The 24162-nt window shown below is 36.0% G+C and overlaps 2 protein-coding genes and 1 pseudogene across 2 annotated transcripts in view; 1 reads left to right on the top strand and 2 right to left on the bottom strand.

The window, feature by feature from the left end:
• The first annotated feature begins 5434 nt into the window (after nt 1–5434).
• Nucleotides 5435–14122, top strand: ifngr1b (interferon gamma receptor 1b). The gene is made up of 7 exons (NM_001360893.1): nt 5435–5658; nt 9767–9902; nt 10028–10206; nt 10290–10435; nt 11245–11410; nt 11949–12091; nt 13159–14122. Exons 1-7 carry the CDS (start codon nt 5595–5597, stop codon nt 13489–13491), a joined length of 1167 nt encoding a protein of 388 aa, NP_001347822.1. The 5' UTR covers nt 5435–5594; the 3' UTR covers nt 13492–14122.
• A 1660-nt stretch (nt 14123–15782) lies between these two features.
• LOC107703831 (protein LTV1 homolog) lies at nt 15783–22313 on the bottom strand (annotated as a pseudogene).
• Nucleotides 22314–23323: 1010 nt separating this feature from the next.
• The window catches only part of LOC107703830 (calpain-9-like), a 16511-nt gene continuing 15672 nt past the window's right edge, over nt 23324–24162 (bottom strand). The window contains exon 20 of the mRNA XM_016506585.1: nt 23324–23715. Coding sequence (XP_016362071.1) covers nt 23689–23715 — 27 coding nt within the window. The 3' untranslated portion in view covers nt 23324–23688. The remainder of the gene's footprint in view (nt 23716–24162) is intronic.

The raw sequence follows: 24162 nt of genomic DNA, 5'->3' as shown, positions 1-24162 counted from the left end.
CTCGCTTTTTCAGACCGATGAGCTTTGTAAAAATTGACTCGTTTCAGAAAGGCGGGGCATAGAGGAGAAACAATAATGTACAGTATGTGGAAAATAATGTGGTTTTTTTTTTACTTTAAACCACATAAACACATTTCATTACACCAAATACACAAAATAATGTTCTTTTTAGCAGCATCATATGACCCCTTTAAAAGGCTTTCATTTTCATATAGAAGCAAGGTTATTCATGATTACTTTACATTACTTTAATTTCAGAATCTTATGGCAGCACAACTCCAAGGTCTTGGGTTCAATGATATCACATTTGACTAGAGTGATTCGACTGTGCAGAGATCTGATTTCAGTCATAACTCATTTTAACCACATTTTAGCCCCATTAAAAAAGGTTGCAAGTAATGCGACAGCTCAGTCCAGTTGAACATTTTTTCTTTGAATGTTGTAATACGATTCATCTCATTACAACATTGTGTTTGGGGTGCGAAGCTTGTAGGGTTGGAGTTCTCGGAAGTTCAGTGAATCCTGGGGAAAATATGAAGCAGCACAACTGTTTTCAACATTGATAATAATCAGAAATGTTTCTTGAGCAGCAGATCAGCATATTAGAGTGATTTCTGAAGGATCGTGTGACACTGAAGACTGGAGTAATGATGCTGAAAATTCAGCTTTGATCACAGGAATAAATTACATTTTAACATATATTCACTTAGAAAACAGTTATTTTAAATTGTTATATTTCACAGTATTACAGTTTTTACAGTAATTTTCATCAAATAATTTCAGCCTTGGTGAGCAGAAGAGACGTCTTTCAAAAACATTTAAAAAATACAGACCCCAAACTTTTAATTGGCATATTGGTATATTCAGTAAAACAAATTATGCTACATTGTATACTTAACATACCACTTGTACTTCACAATCTGTGAATATATCACTTTTCTGGCATTATAGTGCAAACGAGAATAGTGTTAATTTACTGCACTACTGTCAGTGAAATGTGTTTAACTGTCTTTTGAGAATAATGTTACAATGCAAAAAATTGTAATTACACAAAGTATATTTCATTATTTATTTTCTGAAATTTGGTCCACATATGTCTTGACAGATTTGGTCTTTTTACAGTACTCTGAATGGGAATTATGAGCATTGTTTTGCTTAGCATAATAAGAATGTAATATATATGGAGATGATGTGGCCAGACTAATGCAAACAGAGAGGAAAGAGCATGTGATTGATCAAACACTAATATGATTAGGTCTCTCTTTTAGCTGTGAGTCGCCCGTCTCCTCCTGCTAGCGTGTCGATTCAGTGTGACAGCTACGGAGTTGAAGTTCGATGGGAATATCCTGATCTCGATCAGGACGTCCAATTCCAGGTGAAGGTGATACACGACTTCAATCAAAGGTAAATCATCTGAATTAAAGAAACCTCATCTTTCCCAGCTAATAAGAGCCTTTTATAGTCTCTAAATGTTCATTTGTTCTTGATTGAATGATTTTGTCTGCCATTATTATTTATTTTTGTTCCAGGAACTCTAATGTTACACAAAATCTTACACGAAGTCTGCGTTTAAACATATCCAGTATGCTGTTTTATCCAGCATACAACCGCTACATTGTTAATGTGACGACCGTGCGAGGAGTAGAGGAGTCAGAGCCGACACGATCAGATATCTTCAGCTATAATAAATATGCTACCGCCAAAATTAAGTGTATGTTTAGTGTTTTTAGTGGAAATATCATCTATCATAGCAAATACCGGCAGTATAATCTAACTGTACTTCCGTGTGTTCAGGTCATTTGGATTTTCCTGAGGTTGAACTTTCTCCCAAAGACGGCAAACTTCACGTCCAGTTCACCAACCCTCTTCAGCTGTACAGAAACTCACCGGCTCTGCGCAGCCTCACCGATAATCTGGAATACTGTATCGAAACAGAAGAAGTAATGTTCACTTTCCTGTCTGCTCGCAGTAATAGTTCAACCAAAAACAAAAAAACTCACTTGAACAATCTTCAGCAGCTTTTTTCTATATTATAACAATTTATAGCTCCAATAAGGACAAAAAAGCACCAAGAAAGTAGCTGATGATTACATTTCTGATTATCAGTGTTGAAAACAGTTGTGCACGTTTTGTGAAACCATGATTTTCTCTCACTTTAGATCAGTTTATTGCGTCCTTGCTGAATAAAAGTATTCATTTAACAAACAAATCTTATCGACCCCAAATCTTTGAACAGTAGTGTATATCTCAAGTCAAACGGAGTGCATTAATAATGACTAAATGCTCATTTTTCAATGAACTGTTCTTTTAAATAGTTGTAACTCTTGTTTTCTCTACAGGGGAGGAATGAAGCCTGTGAAACCTGTGAGATTAAGCAAAATACATGCGAGACGTCCGTTGTGTTTTCTGAGCACAGAGGCGAATACTGCGTCAATCTGACTGGAAAGATCGGACAGAGATTTTTCAATCTGAGAAGCAGCTGTTTCACAGGAGACATAAGAAGCTGTAAGTGCGATTTCTACCAAACAGTCTTCCGTTCTCTTCACAAGGCAGATAATAGTGGAAACAGAGCATCCATGTGAACAGAGCTGACATATAGACAAATACAGTAGTTTTTATTTACATATTTTTTTATTTTGTAGCTTCAATGACTTCACTACTATTTCAAAACGTAGCAACTAGTCATAATAGACAATTAGTAGATGCATCCAAACTTTTGACTTTGCAAATTGCAAATTAGGATCAAATCATAGTTTACCTGAGACCTGCAGAATTACAAAACATAAATACTGAAAGCAAATTATATTTGTTTTACACATGAGACCAAACAGACACCATATGGGCTCATGCAAGCATGAATGCATGTTTGGGTGATACTTGTATGAAGAGCATTAAGGGAGGGTGGAGACATTTGTCAGGGATTTGATGGTTTAGTGTTTGTGTTTGTGTGCCCTTGACCCGTGTTTTGCTGGAGGTCAGACCAGCTGCTGAGCTCTCAACATATTGCAGCTATCTGAAGATCTGCAGTGGCTTTTCTGTGTAAAAGGGAATTATAGAAGTAAATAGGGCGGAGTATATGTGTGTGTGTTTTATTTATTAGAGAGTAAGAGGAATTATTTATTTTGTGTGTTAAAATGTAAGGAAGTAAAAATAAATAAAAACCCTGGTTATATTATTTTTGTCCTTATTTTTAAAAAATATTATGGTATGAGGACTCTATTTTAGCTGGAAAAAGTGAAAAAAATGTCTTAATAATGGATTGTTTTCTTACAAACACACAGCTTTTCACTTCACACAACATTAACTGATGGAGTGGAGCGGTGTGGATTACTGTGATGTTTTTATCAGCTGTTTGGACTCTCATTCTGACGGCACCCATTCACTGCAGAGGATCCACTGGTGTGCGAGTGATGCAATGCTACATTTCTCCAAATCTGTTCCTATGAAGAAACAAGCTCATCTACATCTTTTATGGGCTGAGGATGAATACATTTTCAGCACATTTTCATTTTTAGGCGAGCTATTCCTTTAATAATACTTTTGAAAAATCTGTTAAAATCATGTGCCCTCACACGAGATATTGTGGCCTATTGAAAGCAGGTGTATTTGCCTCAAACTTTGCCTTTTAGTGACACAGTGGCGCAGAAATACACATGACGAACATGCAGCCACATGAGCGTCTCCTTGCGCCGGTGCACCTGCCACCTTGTTTTTCAGTGCTCACATTCACTCCACATCTGCTTCCACGAACAGCAGCTGTAATGCTTTATGAGGCTTAACTCACCGCTGTCTGTTTCTTTGTGCTTGTGTTTATGTCTGTGTTTGTTTTATCGGCACCTCAGGGTTTCGTCTTAACACCTGACTGTTAACCTACTTTCCTTAGTAGCTGATTTGTGTTGTTTTTGTTGTTGCACTGCTGATCCTTGACCTATCTATAGCTACATGTGATGAAAACAACACTCTCCTATAGGTCGCTTCAGTTTGCAGGCAATGTTAAAGTAAGCTACAAGTAATGCTTTGTATGAGTTGGATTAGTGTTGTAGCATTTATTAAACTTCATCGTTTAACCCTGTTTCCAAAGTTATTGTAAGTTGAAAATGAAACCATATTTTTCTAGTCACACATTCCTGTCATTCGTAGTTTAACATAAACTATCCAAAACTTACACACTACTGTTCCAATGTTTGGGGTCATTAAGACTTATTGTAGTTGTTGTTTTTTTAGTTTTGTTTTTTCCAATAAATTAATATTCAGCAAGGATGCATTCAATTTATCAAAAGTGACAGTAAGTTTTCTGCTCAGTTTTAGCCTGTTCCAGACAGATCCAGCTCTGATGTGTTTTTTTTATACAAAAAAGCATAAATAAGAGAAGAACTACACGGTCCCTAAGTCGAGCTGATGACACATTCAGTAGCCTAATTAAATAATACTGTAATTATATTTATGTGCGTTTACATTTTTAATGTCCATTTTAGATGACATAGTGTTATTTGCGTTTAAAAATAATGTATTATTCTTTTATTCTGAAAACAGCCACAAAAACAACACGGTCCCTTAAAGACGTGAAAAAACGAGAAAATCAGCACAGTCTCTAAATTGAGCCACAACGCTACAAACGCGGAAGCGTCGCGTTTTTAAGGTGGTACGGATAGCGTCAATAAGAAGCTGGATTCAGCCTAGTGATGGGAAGTTCGGATCATTTTACCGACTCGGACCACGCAATGACTTTGAGGAAAGTCATAACGCACGCATTGCGCAGTACAATCACTGAAACCTTTACTCAAACCTGTGTATATAGATGGCTGTTCTGTTACATAAAATAACGAATGGGTGTTTTAAATAAAGTTGCATAATCTACCGTAAATCTAAAATGTTTGAACGCACAAATAAAGGAAATATAAATGAATTCAGTTGTTCTCGACCAGCAGAGACGCGTTTTCATTCACACACACAGCAAAGCAAAGGCTGTTGGGTAATAATCAGAGGGATGAGTCTGGGAACTGTAGTCTGTGTGGATTACCAGAAACAGTAGAGCATGCACTATTACTTTGTTCTGCTTATGAGCATTTCTGTTGGAAGAATTAAAAGAAATAGGGATAGAAAATATTACACTTAAAACTTTGTTGAATAATGGCTTGAATCATTATAAAATATATAATGCTTTAATGACATTCATAAAAAAAGTAGATCTGTTTAACAGGATTTAGAAGGGTTTAATTTTTTATTTAAATGTTTTCTATTATTATTATATAATGTTATTTTTTATTTAGTTCTTCCTATTCCAGCAATGGTCCACACTCCAGCCCAGTAGGTGGCGGGAATGCACCTATCGTTTGTTTGCCAACCGCCATAAAACTCCAAAAGAAGAAGAAGAAGAAGACGTAAACACCTGTGTCTTGCCTGAGGCCGTGCGCGAGACACGTAATTTCCCTGGAACCCTCGCGCTGCCTCATTGTCTCATGTAGCTCTGCTACAAGACGGATCTTAACGCAGAAGTGTTTCACTACACTCGAGAACAGTAATTTCGACAGGATTAAAAATTTTTTACTGGAAGATATAATATGTGAATACTGGATTGAAACTCGCTGGCAATAATGCGGATACAGATCTATATCAGTGTCACTGTCTTGATTCTGATCCACAAATCCGCCTCAGAGGGTAAGATGATTTTATTTTATTTTACATTTATTTTAGTAGTATAATAGAAATATATTATTAATTGAATATATTTTTAAAAATAATAATAATTTATTAAATGTTTATTATTATTCAGCAACAAACTTTATTTTTATTTATAATTTTTTTTTATTAATTTGGAAAGCTCAAATTCTTAGGGAAAAACAGACCCATGTAATGTCACTAAATATTTCATAAATGTTGATAATTAATGACTAAAGTTTATGTTGGGCCCAATGGTTGGCACATGTCTTAAGTCTTAAAGGGGTCATATGATGCGATTTCAATTTGTCCTTTCTCTGTATGGTGAGGGGCGTAACATTTCCGTCACACGCTTGAGGTATTCGGCCAATCACAACGCACTGGATAGCTGGCCAATCAGAGCACACCTCGCTTTTCAGACCGATGAGCTTTGTAAAAATCGACGCGTTTCAAAAAAGCGGGGCATAGAGGAGAAACAATAATTAATGTACAGTATGTGGAAAATAATGTGTTTTTTAACTTTAAACCGCATAAACACATTTCATTAGACTAAATACACAAAATAATGTTCTTTTTAGCAGCATCATATGACCCCTTTAAAGTCTGGCTTTTAAAAAAATCAGACATGAGATAATTTTTTATCTATATAGTTATCGATCTTTTTATTATTACTATCGTTACTATTTACCCCGCTGCTAACATGTCCCATGTCCTTTGCTCGTTGTCAGACGGCCAAATGCATGGCTTGGGTATGTTTGGATTATTTAATTAGTGTTTTATTAATTGTCTGGAGTGCTTTTTTTTTTATATAGTGTTATACAATTTGTGTTTGCTATTATTTTATATTAACTCTAAATTGCATCTGATGTGCTTTATGTATGCTTACTGTTTTCCAGCAGGCTTGCATCTTATCTATTTAGGGTTGTGTGGCTTTGTGTGCTTGCATGGCTAATTGTGGAATTGATTTTGAGTTTTTGTGCTGATGTTTTGTTGTTGTTGTTTTTTTTCTTTTGTTATTTTAACGGTTTTTTTTAAGCATCTTGCCAAAGGACTGCAGTTGAAAATTAGCCAGCTGGCTAACACTGGCACATTTACAGAAATGTTGATTAATGTGTGTTAAAATAAAATAAAGTAAAATAAAAAGTGGGATGGCACAGTATTAAAAGGCTTTAGTTTTCATAGCATTTAGCGTAGGTTTATGTGTTTGTGTGGTCCAAAGGCCTGGTTGCAGGTCCCAGTTTTTATTACACTGACATCTGAGATTAATCCTGAATGTAGGTGTGCCAAAACTCATCGAGAGGGATGCAAACCCATCCCTTTACTATCAGTCCTGCTAGTCACAGTTTAACATTTGACACATTCCTGTCATTCGTAGTTTAACGTGTGCTGCACTACAGAGCTCTGTGAACGTCTGGTCTGGACATACGATCATGACAGTCGCGTACTGTACTCTACATATGAACTAAATCCAGAAGGCAGGTCAATGTTCAGGCATATTACAGCTGACTTATAAATCCATAGAAATCGAACCAAATTTCAGCCGCACTAAAAGGCTGCGTGCAATGCGACAGCTTGGTCCTGCAAGCCAAAACATTTTTTCTTTGAATGTTGTAATACGATTCATCTCATTACAACATTGTGTTTGGGGTGAGAAGCTTGTTGTGTTAAAGTTCTCAGAAGCTCTTAAGGAAGTTGGAGTCTATTGGTGTTTGGTTTGCTCTTTCTTATGAAATGAAGATTTAGACTGGCTGAGACAGCAGTGATTGAAACCACAGATCCTGTTTCACACTGCAATTTCCAAGAATATAATGCCAGTGACAAGAGAAAGGGGCGGATCTCTGTGATTTTGTGTTCTCGTCACATGTCTTCTCAGCAATTGTACAGCAGTGATGGTTAATGGTCAATAGTCAAAACTGGGAAAACAAGTCTGAGAGCTTCATTACACACACACACAAAACACTGTAAAAGTAGCCCATGTGACAAGTGACTAATGACTTATGAAGCTAATCAAATCAAATCACTCATGAAAATGTTTATGCTCGTTGTTTAAAAATTTGGGGACGGTAAGACATTTTTTTCATGTAGAAGTGTCACCAAGGCTGCATTTATGTGATCAGAAATATAGTAATATTGTGTAAATATTATTACAGTTTAAAATAACTGTTTTCTATTTGAATGTAATTTAAAATGTAGCATCATTACTCCAGTATTTAGTATAAAAGTCCATTTCCGCCACTGAATAAAAAATAAAACAAGGTAACTGCAACTTTTTATCTCACAATTCTGACTTTTTTCGTAGAATTATGTGATTAGAAACTCGCAATTGTGAGAAAAAAGTCAGAATTGTGAGATAAAAACTCACAATTACCTTGTTCTATGTTTTATCCAGTGGCGTAAATGGGCTTCCATTCTTCAGTGTCACATGATCATTCAGAAATCATTCTAATGCTGATTTGAGTACATTTCTTCTTCTTATTGTTATCATCAATGTTAAAGCAGTTGTGCTGGTTAATTATTTTTTGTGGATATCGTGATACATTTTTTTTTTTTTTTTTTACATTCAGTTTTTTTACATTCAGACTTTGTTCTGTTTTGCCTCCAATCTGACAACCTCAGGCGTAAAACAAGTTAAGAGTGAGAAGAAGAATAAGAGTCAGGAGAATCAAATGACTGCCACACATTACAATACTAAATACTCCTAAATATGTCGCATAACAGCAGTAAAATAGCTTTTGAATGTCGACTTTATAGGGGTGTAAAACACATCTGAAGACAAAAGCAGTGCAAAGTCCACAAAATACAAGATATAAAGTTGACATCAGACAGAAACTGGTCGATGGTAATAGCAGTGTGCGTGACAGGTTAAATGGCATCTGTTAATAAACGGCAAGTGTGAGGGTGTGTGCGCGTGGGTGTTTGGAGAGTAGAGCTAGCGGGAAGGGAAGAGAAGACGGTTTTGATGTGTGTTGTGTTTACCATGAGAAGAGAGAGCGCTGGGAAGGGTCAGCAGGGGACATGGACATTGTAAAGCTTGTTCATACTATCTCAACAACCATTGGAAATCAGTGTATGTTTTCAGGCCAGTCTGAACCAATTCAACAGGAACTACTGTAATTGTGGCTGTTTAGATAAAAAAAAAATAATAATAATTATAGTTAGCATACATGAATAAATTAAGCCTGTTTTAAGACCATTAAGGTTTTTACTTATTGCAATTACAAATAATGTATTGCAATTTATTGTTAGGAAATTATTAAGAAATTAATACTTTTATTCAGCAAGGACACATTGAATTGATCAAAAGGGACAGTAGGGATAGTGTTACAAAAGATTTCAAATAAATGCTGTTCTTTGGACTTTCTATTCATCTGAGTATGCTGAAAAAAATGAAGCTGCACAATTGTTTTAAAAAAAAAAAAAATCTTGAGCAGCAAATCAGCATATTAGATGATTTCTGAAGGATCATGTGACACTGAAGACTGGAGTTATGATGCTGAAAATTCAGCTTTGATCACAGAAATACATTAAATTATAAAATATATTCAAACAGAAAAGTTATTTTAAATTGTAATAATATTTAGATATTTTACTGTATTTTTGATCAAATAAATACAGCCTTGATGAGCAGAAACATTTCAAATATTACTGACTACAAACTTTTTAACTGCATTGTATATTCAGTAAATAAATAAATTGTATACTTAATATGCCTCTTACTAAATAATTGTACTTCACAGTTTTTGAATATATAATTTTTCAGGCATTACAGTGCACATAAGAATTGTTACTTTACTGCACTACTGTCAGTGAAATGTCCTTAACTGTCTTCTTTTGAGAACAATGTTACAATACAAAAAATCTTAATGGTTTTAAAAACAGCCTTCATTTTGATTATACAAAATATATTTCATTATTTTCTGAAATTTGGTCCACATATGTCTTGACAGATTTGGTCTTTTTACAGTACTCTGAATGGGAATTATGAGCATTGTTTTGCTTAGCATAATAAGAATGTAATATATATGGAGATGATGTGGCCAGACTAATGCAAACAGAGAGGAAAGAGCATGTGATTGATCAAACACTAATATGATTAGGTCTCTTTTAGCTGTGAGTCGCCCGTCTCCTCCTGCTAGCGTGTCGATTCAGTGTGACAGCTACGGAGTTGAAGTTCGATGGGAATATCCTGATCTCGATCAGGACGTCCAATTCCAGGTGAAGGTGATACACGACTTCAATCAAAGGTAAATCATCTGAATTAAAGAAACCTCATCTTTCCCAGCTAATAAGAGCCTTTTATAGTCTTTAAATGTTCATTTGTTCTTGATTGAATGATTTTGTCTGCCATTATTATTTATTTTTGTTCCAGGAACTCTGTTACACAAAATCTTACACGAAGTCTGCGTTTAAACATATCCAGTATGCTGTTTTATCCAGCATACAACCGCTACATTGTTAATGTGACGGCCGTGCGAGGAGTAGAGGAGTCAGAGCCGACACTATCAGATATCTTCAGCTATAATAAATATGCTACCGCCAAAATTAAGTGTATGTTTAGTGTTTTTAGTGGAAATATCATCTATCATAGCAAATACCGGCAGTATAATCTAACTGTACTTCCGTGTGTTCAGGTCATTTGGATTTTCCTGAGGTTGAACTTTCTCCCAAAGACGGCAAACTTCACGTCCAGTTCACCAACCCTCTTCAGCTGTACAGAAACTCACCGGCTCTGCGCAGCCTCACCGATAATCTGGAATACTGTATCGAAACAGAAGAAGTAATGTTCACTTTCCTGTCTGCTCGCAGTAATAGTTCAACCAAAAACAAAAAAACTCACTTGAACGATCTTCAGCAGCTTTTTTCAGTATTATAACAATTTATAGCTCCAATAAAGCTACATTAAAGTAAATATATTTAATGTATTTTACATAAATATAAGAAAATATTTATGTACGCTACACTCTAAAAAATGCTGGGTTAAATATAACCCAGCGCTGGGTTAAAAATGGACAAACCCAGCTATTGGGTTGTTTTAACCCAGCATTTTTTAGAGTGTAGTGTTCAAATGTTTGGGGTCAGATTTTTTTTTTGATTTTTGAAAGAAGTCTCTTCTGTTCACCAAGGCTGCATTTATTTGATCAGAAATACAGTAAAACAGTAATATTGTGAAATATTAATACATTTCCCAAAAAAACTCTCTTCTATTTGAATATATTGTAAACTGTAATTTATTGCTGTGCTCAAAGCTGTATTTTCAGCATCATTACTCCAGTCTTCAGTGTCACATGATCTTCAGAAATCATCCTAAAATGCAGGTTTGCCGCTGAGGAAACATTTCTGATTATCAGTGTTGAAAACAGTTGTGCTCTTTTTGTGGAAACCTTGATTTTCTCTCACTTTAGATCAGTTTATTGCGTCCTTGCTGAATAAAAGTATTCATTTATTTAACAAACAAATCTTATCGACCCCAAATCTTTGAACAATAGTGTATATCTCAAATCAAACGGAGTGCATTAATAATGACTAATTGCTCATTTTTCAGTGAACTGTTCTTTTAAATAGTTGTAACTCTTGTTTTCTCTACAGGGGAGGAATGAAGCCTGTGAAACCTGTGAGATGAAGCAAAATACATGCGAGACGTCCGTTGTGTTTTCTGAGCACAGAGGCGAATACTGCGTCAATCTGACTGGAAAGATCGGACAGAGATTTTTCAATCTGAGAAGCAGCTGTTTCACAGGAGACATAAGAAGCTGTAAGTGCGATTTCTACCAAACAGTCTACTGCTTATTTCTGAAGGCAGATAGACTCTAAAAAAATGCTGGGTTGTTTCAACCCAACTTTGGGTAAAATAGGGACAAACCCAGCAATTGGGCTGTTTTGACCCAGCGGTTGGGTTAAATGTTTAACCCAACCTTCTGGGTAGTAACCCAACCGCTGGGTCAAAACAGCACAATTGCTGGGTTTGTCCCTATTTTACCCAGCACGGGGTTGTATTTAACCCAGCATTTTTTAGAGTGTAGATGCATCCAAACTTTTGACTTCAAAACTAATTAGATTGCAAATTAGCACATTTACCTGGGTCCTGCCATTACAATACATAAATACTGAAGGCAAATTATATATTTTTTTTTACACATGAGACAAAACAGACACCGTATGGGCTCAATGGTGCGAACCTGAAACCAAAACCCAGAGATATCATATTTAATGATATGCCAAACTGTAAATCATAAATACATGCACAAGCTCGTATGATGAAATTCACTGATGTTTTTTGTTCTTCCATCCAGATCCTCCGGTCACCATGTATGTGTATCCAGTGCTGGGAGTCGTTTTAACGCTGCTGTTCATAACTGGCATCATTATGCTGCTAGTGACAAAGTGCAACTCAGAAATGAAGGAGAAAGTTCTCCCTATGTTCCAGTATTTTTCTGTAAGTTGCTGTTTGACCTGTTCTCACTATTTTTGTGTACCCTTTTCAGTAAAGTATTCTGACATAAATTTAACTGAATGCAACAATTTGTGTAAGAATGACATTTCAAACAATTTACACAAAATCAATTCCTTTTTTTACAACAGTCAGCCTCCATCTATGTATTTACATCACTGCTGCACAATCCAACTTAAGCAAGACACATTAAAATGATCATAATGTAGTTACGAAATGAATAGCATTACAGTGGCACAATAATTTTTAGTTTGCTCAAACTTTCCAGTTTTGGACACATCAATTAATGTGTGGCAGATTATTTGTGTGTGTGTGGCTTCATGGCAGATACTATGAAAGCACTATAAAGTGCTAGTGAAGTAGTCAAAATAAAAATGTAATTGTGAATGTTTTCAATTTGTCTGATTGGTGTACTATCCATTTAATACCCCCCCAAAAAAAACTATATATATAAAAAAAAAAAAATAACCAGTCACCATCAGTGTTGTTATTTACTAAAACTATTAACATTTGCTTTTGGTCATTTAAGCTGACATAAAATAAAATCTAAATATTTGCTAAAAATCTTAAACTTAGGTTGAACTGATAATGTTGCCTTGGAAGCTCACTGAAATAAAAAAAAAACATAAAAGATGAGGTATTATAATTACTAAAACTAAAACTGCAATAAAAATAAATTTAAACTAAATAACATAACAAATATTAGATGAAAAGAATAAATTAGAAATGTTGTTTTGGAAACAAACCGAAACAAAATACAAATTAATTGTAAGTAGTAAGTACTAAAATTACTAAAACTGAAATAAATAATAAAGCTGAATAGAAATACAAAAAAATACAAAACCGATGATTGTGCACAAGTGGATTGTCTAATGTTGTTTGGTCCAGTGTTCTTCCAAATATCTCCTTTTGTGAAGAAAGTCATGTATTTTTGGGTAAACCACGCTGTGATTGGTCAGATCTGTCCTGATGTGTTTGGTGTGCGCGTGTTACCCAGCAGCATTCCTGCACTGGGATGGGTTACTGTAACCTGTCTCTTTCTGGTTTGGTAGGATTTCAGTAAAACACACGAGGACGAGTGCAGAACTCTGAAAGTGGTGCCAGAGCCTATCAGCGTTGTGAAGATCGAACCGGCCGAGGACAATAAAGAACAAGCCCCGTTACTAAAGATGAGCGATGAGGAACGGCCCTCCGATACCAAAGATCTGGGAAGTGGTGACTCGGAAGTTAAAAGCCCCTACGGGCCTAATGACCTTGTTGAAAGTGAGCAGAGCAACCAGTCGGGTTTTTACGACTGCCCACATGCTCCCAGACAACAGGAGATGAGTCCCGGAGATATGGTAGAGAGTTACACAGCCTCACTGCTTTCAGAGGTACAGAAGTGAAGGAAAGTACCATAAAGACAGCAAAATCCCCGTACCTGTGGCCAGGGTGTGTTTTGGGAACATGATGTGGGATGGGACTGATGGTACAAATACAAGCCCTCGCATGACATCATGAAATGGAATTCGCCCAGGTTTTCCGGTTTGTGGCACAATGGAAACACGTGTTTGGCATTTGTCTTCATCACGGCACTCCTTTTATTTGAACCGAAACTCCTCATACACTAATTCAGGGTTTTTTCTTTTATTCTTATTATTTTGAGCATTTTTTTTTGTTCGTTACTACTTATATTTTACTACATACTGTAGTATTATCTTCTATTCGGACAGAGTCTTATCCTGTGGCCTTAGAACAAAGTTTTACAATATCTTTTACAAGTGCTGCTCAGGTAATGTGAATCAATCCATTGGACTTATGCTGTGTTTTCGCACGCCTCATCGGATTTGGAAATGGATCCTTGCATGGCTTTGTTGAGTTGATTACAGAAAAACACTTTATTATTACAATAATTACCCTCTATATTTATTGTTATTTTTTGTAAATATTCGGGCTGGGCAAGTTATCGCGTTAACGCATTCATTGATTAACGCCGACAATTATTTTATCGCAGTTTTTTTTATTATTATGATAGTCCGTTGCTCACTGGCTCTGAAGTTTCCGATAGCACGTGAAGACAGCAGAGAAGCGCTCTCGCTCAGTACAGTGGAGTGCATCGTTTTGTTAACTTTGTGGTTTATTATTTTAAGTCGTTTGGGACGCGGTAACACACGGCCCTCTCACAATATATTGCTTTACAGATGTATCACTCTTGCCGCTCAGAAATGTTTACGCGATCATGCTACACGTATCATAACATATCATAACATATCATTCCGCGCTTACACTCACTGATCTATATATAACTGAACTGGACGGCTAAACGAACGCACTAGTCAAACGAACCGGGCTTTGGGGGTCAAACGCGCTCGGGCACGGTTAAGATTGCCTAGTGTGAATAGTAGTACACCCTTATTCTCCCGCATCCCGCACACACGAGTCTCTACCGTCCCATCAAGTGTTGTCCCGCGCCGCACTCAGCTGCGTTGGGTCCCGCGATAGTGCAGGTCTGTTGTGGTGCCTGTTATAGTGTTATGATCGAGGCTCTGGACTCTGAGCATAACTTGTTTTTCTGTAACAAACTATAAAATATTTTCTATAAAAACGTTAATGCCATGGTAGTGGAAAATAACGTTGGTTTTATATTTAATTTGATTACATTAGTATTATAAGAGATTTACAATAACTATTTTAACTGCCACTATGTAAAAGGAATACTACTGTAAAAAAAAACACCTTATTTGTTTAGTGTTTGCAAACCAAATGTTATTGCACTTTTGTTCATATAGCAGTACTTTTAAATGAAAAAAGTGCACAATACACTACTTTTGAATGCATTATTGAATTTTGTGCACAACAATGCGATTAATCGCATACAATTATGCGATTAATCGCGATTTTAAAACAACTATTCGTTGCCCAGCACTAGTAAATATGCACCAGGTATCGTGAGCTATAATAAAATGTCACATCAAACATTAATGTACACTTCTGTTCGAAACGTTTATGGTCAGTATGATTCTTTTTAAAGAAATTAATACTTTTATTCAGATAGGACGCATTAATCAAAAGTGACGGCGAAGACATTATAATGTTACTAAAATAAATGCTGTTCTTTTGAACTTTCTATTCATTAAAAATACAGTATCATGGTTTCTACAAAAATATGTTTTCAACATTGATAATCATAAATGTTTTTTTGAGTATCAAAAAAATATTAGGATGATTTCTGAAGGATCATGTGACACTGAAGACTGGAGTAATGATGCTGAAAATTCAGCTTTGATCACAGGAATACATTATGATAGTATATATATTCACATAGAAAACAGTTCTTTTAAATTGCAATAATATTTTACATTTTTTACGTTATTTTTGATCAAATAAATGCAGCCTTGGTGAGCAGAAGATACTTTTTTTCAAAAACATGAAAAAGAAAAAGGTCACTGATCCGAAACCTTTGAACAGTAGTGTGTTTAAGTTGCTACTAAACAACTTTTAGCTTTTAAAGACACTGTTTTTGTATGATGACAAAGCTTTTATAAACCAGTTTTCAATTACAATTTCCAACAAAGATGTGAATGTTTTTGTCAACTCAGAGACTCATAATCGCTGTAATTCTGACACGATGTGAACACCGAGCACGTGGTCATGTAGCAGATCTTCAACCTGCTCACTCCGTGATGAAAACAGGAACTTTTGAGGTCAAAGTTGTTTATTGTTCAAATCCTGTGAATGGCATTTATGCACTTTGCATAACAATGATGGGAGAGGACAAGGGATAGTTTGCATTAAGTTCAATATTGTGCCCAGTTTTTTTTTTTTTTTTCATATTGTGTTTTTATTAAAAGCTGAATGGGATTCTATGGAAAAAATAATACTTGTGTGTTGTTGTTTTTTTAATATAACTGGTTGAAAACCTTTGAATATGATGAATGTTTACCTTTTTGTACAAAAAAATGCTGCTGAGTCATTAAGAAATGAACTCACGTTCACTTTCAAATTTGTTTACCTTCAAACAGTCAAACATAAATAGAACAGTTTCTATAGATTCCATTTGTTATGATGTTTCCATGGCAACACTATTCAAAAACATCATTCAAGAACTCGCTGTACGAGTCAAACAAACATGGAAGTTCTGGTAAGGAAAATGATGTCATCACGCACTGCAACAGTGTAACCTGTGAAGTGACGTGTCTTCAGTGAGGTCCTGTAGTCGCTGCTGGTGTTGGAAACATTGCAGTGATGTCGACAGTCTCTGGAGCGTCTCTGCAGTCCTACGAGAGCTTCAGGCCCTGAACGTTTGCTCTTAAATTAACCATCTGCTTCTCCTGCATCTGTTTCTCCTGTTTGAATGCCAGTTTGTTTGCTTTCTTCTCCGACCTCCTCTCCTAAAACAACAAATGAACAAATAAAGGGGTTTGCCGTGGTGCTTTTTAGGCAGATACACTGCCAAGTGGTTAATACCGAGCACACTTCCCCTTCTAATGTGGGATTTTCCCACTCATTTTATTATAAAATAAGTAAAAAATCCCAAGTCTGACGACTTGAAGTGCCAGCACACTTTTTCTCAACAAGCTAATAATGTCTGACAGGTCATAACACAGAGATAACAGGTTGTGATCACTGGTAATCACAACATTAACTGCGTTAGATTAATATTTAATATTATTTTCCGCATGACATCAGATTAGACTAACAAAATGCTGCCAGGTGGATCTGGAGGTGCCACCACTGTATGCACCTTCCTCTCCGTCTTGATGGCCTGTTTCCTGGCTCTCCTCTCCTCTGCGCTCTCTTCCCGTGAGCGGGGCTGCGTGGAGGCTTGGGGTAGGTCCGAGTCGTTGATCCTCTCCATCCTCTCCACCTGTTTGGCCGTCAGGCCTCGTTTCGGCAGGACGTCCAGAGGAATCCCTGTCTTATCGGACACTCGGATCTGCAAACACATATTTACATTTATGCATCTGGCAGATGCATCAAACCAAAGATACTTGCATTCAAGATACACATGATAACAGTTCATGCTGGTTTCGAACCCATGACCTTGGTGTTGCAATCACCATGCTGTATTGTTTGCATTAAGTGCCACGCCTCTTGGTGTTTGTGTGTTTTTAAGCTCTAATAATGCTTATGTAACCCCATCCATCCCTATGAACAAACATCTCCTCTAATGACCTCTGAAATGTGTTTTGATCACGACATCGCATGCAAACTATTATAAAGAGCAAGTAAACAAAATACATCTGTGTGCTTTATTAGTCACATTTACTATGAATTAGCTCAATGAATCAATGTTTTAAAAACCTATTAACATGTCACTCATAAGGTAGGTATTACTTGTTAAGATTAACATAAAATCAACGTCAATTCACAACAAACTCACCATTTGTTTACTAATATATAAGTGTCACATGATCCTTCAGAAATCATTCTAATATACTGATTTATTATCAATATATTGTTATATATTGTGTATATGTTTATATAGGAAGGGGGCCAACACTTTTTCACACCACTGTATATATATATATACTTATTATATATTATATTATATTTCTATCTGAATGGCAGTATATATATATAAAGTATATTTACATTTTAAATAACTGTTTTCTATTTGAATATGTTTTGAACTGTAATTTATTCCTGTAATTAAAGCAGAATTTTCAGCATGGATTCAGACTCACTGATGATGGTCTCACAGTCCCAGTTCTCTGTAGGAGGCTCAATGACCATCGTCTCAATCTCCACCTCTTCATCCTCCTCGTCTTCCTCTCTCACAGAGGGCAGCTTCTGGAGGGATCTCTCACACACACACACACACACACACACACACAGATCTGTGACAGTCGCACACACTCACTCTTTCTCTTTCTGTATGAAGTAATCTTTGAAGACCTCCTCTAGTCGCTTGCTGTCCGGTTCGATGTAGCCCTCCAGCTCTGCGTTATCCAGTGCGCCGATCTCATCATCGTCAAACTGCTCGTAAAACTATTCGACAGCACAACAAACAGTCAATTACTGATGCTTCTCTATAGAAGTGTAACATTAAAAATAAATCAGGTTTATGGTTTTAGTGCTTCAATATTTTTTGCTTGTACAACTGAGAAATATATATACTTTAAAATAATATACAAAACATTTTTTTTTTTATGTTTTCGAAGGAAGTCTCTTATGCTTGCCAAGGCTGCATTTATTTAATAAAATACAGCACTGTTATGTAATATTGTGAAATATTATTAGAACTTCAAATAACTTTTCTATTTGAATATATTGTAAAATGTAATGTATTCCTGTGATGCAGAGCTGCATTTTCAGCATCATCACTCCAGTCTTCAGTGTAACATGATCCTTCAGAAATTATTTTTACATTAAAAATAAATTAGGCTCATGCTTTTAGTCCTTGTTAATTATGTTGACAATTTTTATACAGCACAGTACAACTAAACAAATGTAAAAATAAACAAATAAATACATATTGCATGCCAGTAACTGTTTAATGCCAGACACAAACTATAAATAATAAAATTACTAGATTTAACGGAAAATTAAACCCATCCTATTCTATTGTTTGGTGACTTTTTTATAACTACACAGCAAAGAAAATGTGTATGGCTGTGGCACTTTAAAGTACTAAATTGTAAAGACACAACATTTCAGAGAGGTGAAAAGAAAAAAAAGATGCTGCTGTGATCTTGCTGTGTTCTGTGTATACTTGATTTAAAGACAAAAAAGAAAAGAAAGAAATTTGAGCTCATTGTGAACAGGCCCTTATGTTCACCGTTATGTGTGTGTGGAAGATCTGCTGACTGACCTTCTCGAAGCGGTCGTCCAGAAGCGTGAGCTGCTCATTCCTCCTCATGACGGAGGATGTGAGCGAATACTCTGTGAAACGACTCTTCGTCTCACAGTCGGCAAACATGAACTCTCTCCGGCCACCTTCCTCATCCACTGACAGACCACCTTCTGAATCATAATCTTGCTCCTCATCTTCCTCATCAGTGTCCTCCCATTCTTCATCATCATCATCATCACCACTGAGATCAAAAACAATATGGAAACTGGTGATGGCATCTGATGTGGGCGGGGTTATGCAGATTCAAGCATTCGCCCCATTGGCTAACTCACTTAATTTACACGCAATTATCACCAAACTATCAGGCTCATTTATTCCTCATGCTAATGTTTTGTCATTTGTCAGTTTTACCCCACGCCGTCGCCCATGATGTCATTGGCTTTGATGATGAAGTCATCTTCCAGCATGTTCTCTGGGTTGTCAAAATCAAAGTCCTCATCCAGCGCAGCGACAATGTCAGGATCCATATCCAACCGCGGCCCTGGAAAGCAAGACACAAAACTACATTTGCATTTGGCAGTTTCTTCAACTACAGGAATTTTCATCTTTTTTTATGAAAATATATTTCTTTTGGTAATATCAAGGTGGCATTACCATTCATGTTTGGTTTTGCCACTTATCAACATATTGTAAAATGTAATTTATTCCTGTGATCAAACCTGAATTTTCAGCATCATTATTCCAATATCACATGATCCTTCAGAATTCATCATTATTATCAATGTTGATAACAGTTGTACTGCTTCCTATTTTTGTGGAAACGGTGAAATTTTTTTTCATGATTCTTTGATGAATAGAAAGTTAAAAAAGACATTTTAAATGCCTTTCTGGACACTTTTAATTATTTACTGACCCCAAACTTTTGAATGGTATTGTATTAAAACAATAATAATCATATTAATAATAATAATAATAATAATAAAACGGAGTAGTCCATCATAACCCATCCCTATCCGAGACCTTATTTTGGATTTCTTCATGAACCGATCGACCAATGAATCAAGACAGCCAATGAGGTATGATCTGAAATAAAGTAAATGTTTGTTCTGCAGGTTTGTGAACGCAGACACATGAGCAGGACTGATTCTGATCTCACCTGAAACAGGAGCTGCTTTGTTTAATAAACCCACTTCCTCTTCAAACTCAGACGCGAACACAGACGAGGGCAGTTTGATGGAGGCCGTCTGCATGCATGACAAACATCAACATAAAACATCAGCATGTCATCAAAACACAAGCGGAACGATGCTCATATTCTGCAGGAGACGCAACCGGACCATAACGCTGTTTGTTGTCACCCTCACTCTAGCTGCACGCATATTTTTAGTAAAAATAACCGCAAAGCTATCTAATAACACATTTAACACTTAAAATTGTTCTTGTCATGGAAAATGGACCAAAATAACGACGAAATCAGAGATGTGTACACATTTTTGTTCCCTAATAACACCTACTTTTGATTTGAAAGAGCAAGTAACAAAACCTGATTCACAGCTGTGATGTAAACTAAAAGCTGATGGCTATTAATAAGAACTTCCTCAATTTCATGTTTGCATTTGAAATGTGTCAACACAAAAGAATTAAGCCCTGTGCTAAAATCCTTTACCTAATTTGGTGTTTCCGGTTAGGCTTTTAAAAAATAGCTTATAAATCTCTTGCTATGCTATATTACCACCAAAGCTTGGATTCAATCTTTCTGTCAACTTGTTTTCTTTCAATTAGCACAGGTTTTGTATTTCGTTTTTAAATGGATTGATTGTAGGCCTCATTGATCTGCGCTTACACACCTGCTTTTGAGTGAAAAAGCATTTTTTGTGTGGATCATTTTAGCAAAACGGTGCTTCTGAATGGTATTGTATTAAAACTCATATAAATGAGGCCTACGAGCAATAAATTCTTGAGTAATTTAAAGCCTGAACCCAATATTTGGTGATAATGTAGCCAAACAAGTAATTTCCAGGCAATTTTTTATAGGCCAGTCATTTTTGACCAGGACTGCCAGAAGTGTAATAAGGTGGGGAAGAAATCCCCCAAAAAAGTGCAAAAATTATCTTTCAGTGCCATGTTCCACAGAAAAAGTCATACAGGTTTAGAATGACATGAGGGTGAGTATTTTCATTTCTGTGTGGAGTATTCTTTTAAAGGTGCAGTATACATTTTTATAAATTATATCATTAGTGTCACATGTTTAGAATATATTGTCAGATATGGAGATCTAACGGCTGCATGGAGGAGCTGCTGCTGAATGGCCTTACAGGGACGTTGCCGTCCTCTTCCTCCATGTCCTCTTCATCCTCTGCAGGTTTTGGTCGTGCGTCTCTGCGTAAGCGAGGAGCAGAGACCAGCTCTGCGGGCTGGGGCGCCTCTCTCAGATGCTGCAGGTAATCGTAGTCGTCATCAAAAAACACTCCGAACTTGCGCTGTTCCTGTTTCCTCTTCTCCACCTCCACCTGCAGGAACAAACGGCAACTTTAGTGACACAGTCAGGGGGGTGATATTTGAATGCCATGACTGCGTAACACTACAGAACCGGTTTGGTGTGTTTGTTTTACCTTGACAGCGGGCAGAAGGACATGCTGAGGTGCAGTCTCGTCTGCTGCCAGCGGATCTTTCTGACTTCTGTGCACCAGGTGGAAGGACACTGCGTTCTTCTTACTGATGAAGGCTTTCTTCTTTCTGTGAGGCTGGAGACAGACAGATCACAAATATAATTCAGCCAACACACATAACAGTCATATTCTGCTTTAGCAGGATCACTTGAGTCGCTTTTGGGTTCATTTGATTTCATCTTTGTGTGTTTGGACCAAATGTCTTGCAATAAACACATTCAATATTACAATAAGTCTGCTTGCAGTCTTATTAAAACCGCGTAACACAAATAGAATTGTGATCAAAACTGAAGCATAAACCTTAACTGAAACAAGTCTGTTTTAGAACAGTACAGAACAATAGACACTGCATTTCGTGTTTAAATAACAAAGTTATTTAATAACTAACAGTGTAACATGTGATTTATAGATTTGTGATCAAAACTGAAGCATAAACCTTAACTGAAACAAGTCTGTTTTAGAACAGTACAGAACAATAGACACTGCATTTCGTGTTTAAATGACAAAGTTATTTAATAACTAACAGTGTAACGTGATTTACACACTTACTGGATTCACTAGCCTGACAGCTAAATATGTAAACAAAAGAAACGTTACTCACCATTCTTACAAGCTAATGTATTATCCGAGCGTTTGTATTTCAGGTATGAAGTGACTTTAATAGTATCAATGTTATGAAACGCAAACAACGAGGAATCATATCAAAGTAATCCTTCTGTCAGCTCGAAACACATGGACAAAAGCGGCCATTTTTGAGACAATACCATCTGGATTGACTGAAGGAGGAACGATAGTCCTGCCTTAAAGACCTGTTATAAACAACAAGTTATCATTTATATATAACGCTATTTATTTATCTGATTTAAAATTATATACTGAAGCTGGTGGATAAATGACAGTGCTAAGAGGCACGACCGTTATAGCTCAAGAAACCCCCCCTGAATCGCTTTTGGTTTAGTCTAAACGAGGGACGTAACGTACTGATGATGACGTCGGACGCTACTCGACAGATTCCGCATTTCTGAGGAACGTATTAAATGGTTAACTTTTATATTCCAGCGCACATTACATTGGCTTTTTGCCTTTTAATTTAGTATTTTTTCCTATATGTTTGAGTGTTCTTATTGTTGCTGTTGTAGTGCCTGTTGTTTTGATTATTTAAATAATTATTTAAATAATAATAATTTTTGATTATTTAAATAATTTAAATTCCTACTACTTGTTTCACTTCTGTTTCAGTTTTTGTTTTCATTTAAATGTTTAGTTTTGAAATGTTGTATGCATTTGTCATTTTTATTTAATTTCTTTTATTTTCTTAAATGTGTGTGTATATATAGTATGTATAGAGTTTTAGCTTTTAGTTTTAATTACTTTTTCTTATTTGTAAGTCGCTTTGGATAAAAGCGTCTGCTAAATGACTAAAAGTAAAGTAAAAAAAGTTAAATATTTTGTAATATTTCTTATGGCTTTAGAATCTTTATTAAGTCTTTGTTTGTTAGTTTCCATGTAAAATTGTACCCCTTTATATTTCTATGTACACTGATAGGAATCCCCTTGATTGGCATGTTTGCTGAAAATGTTTCATTTCATTAACCAGGAATACGTTGTCCATGTCCATTTGTTTCGTTTTTCTTCTTCTTCTTCTTCTTTCTGGTGTTGATTAATTGACAGAAATGCTTGGACCTTGTTTAATATTAACAAAATAATTTGTATTAAACATTTCAGTTATTGGATGCTCTATCACAGCTCCTCAATAACACTAGCCACAGTAAATCATTGTCATTTTTATTTATTTATTTATATTCCTGACTTTGTTCATTTCTGCATGCACCTTCCAAGATGAAAACCTAGCGGTCTAGCAGCTCTGTGAATAATACAACATCTTGCAATTATTACAAATTCTTGCAACATCCATAAAAAGTGAATATGCCTCAAAAAAACACAGAAAAATAACAGTAAACGTGCCATCAAGAACACAACACTGGAGAAGTTGTTCACAAAATAATCGTAGTAAAACTTTCAGGTAAATCAGTAGTCAGTAGCAATGGGAAAGACCCCACAAACAAACAAAAAAATGTGTGTAAAGAGCTGTTCAGCAAAAATCCATCACATTGCTCCTGCTGGGTTTAGGTGAATCCTCAGATGTTCATGGACAACATCAGGAACTGCGAAGAAATGAAGATTTCTTTGTAACTTATAAAAAGCAGTAACACTACTTACTAAAATATATATGAAAGCGGCTCAAAATGCATGAAACATGAATATTGAAAGCAATATGTGCCTTAAAATGTTTCCAAAAGTTGTTAAAGCAGCGCTATGTAACTTTTGGCGCTCTAGCGGTTAATAAACAGAACTGCACACATCCCGCGGAAGAACATTCCAACCGGAGCTACTTCTCTAAGTTTATGTCTCTGGCGATTCACGCAGGTATGTGTTACTCCGCAGCGGTGACCAGGCTACAATAGTCCAAATATAAGTACTTATTATAAGCAGTGTTGGGGAAAGTTACTTTTAAAAGTAATGCATTACAATATTGCGTTACTCCATAAAAAAGTAACTAATTACATTACTTAGTTACTTTTTATGGAAAGTAATGCGTTATGTTACTTTTG

This window comes from Sinocyclocheilus anshuiensis, unplaced genomic scaffold (assembly GCF_001515605.1).
Source record: "Sinocyclocheilus anshuiensis isolate Anshui unplaced genomic scaffold, SAMN03320099.WGS_v1.1 scaffold274, whole genome shotgun sequence".
Classification (NCBI taxonomy): Eukaryota; Metazoa; Chordata; class Actinopteri; order Cypriniformes; family Cyprinidae; genus Sinocyclocheilus; species Sinocyclocheilus anshuiensis.
This window is presented reverse-complemented; position numbering and strand designations above follow the sequence as displayed.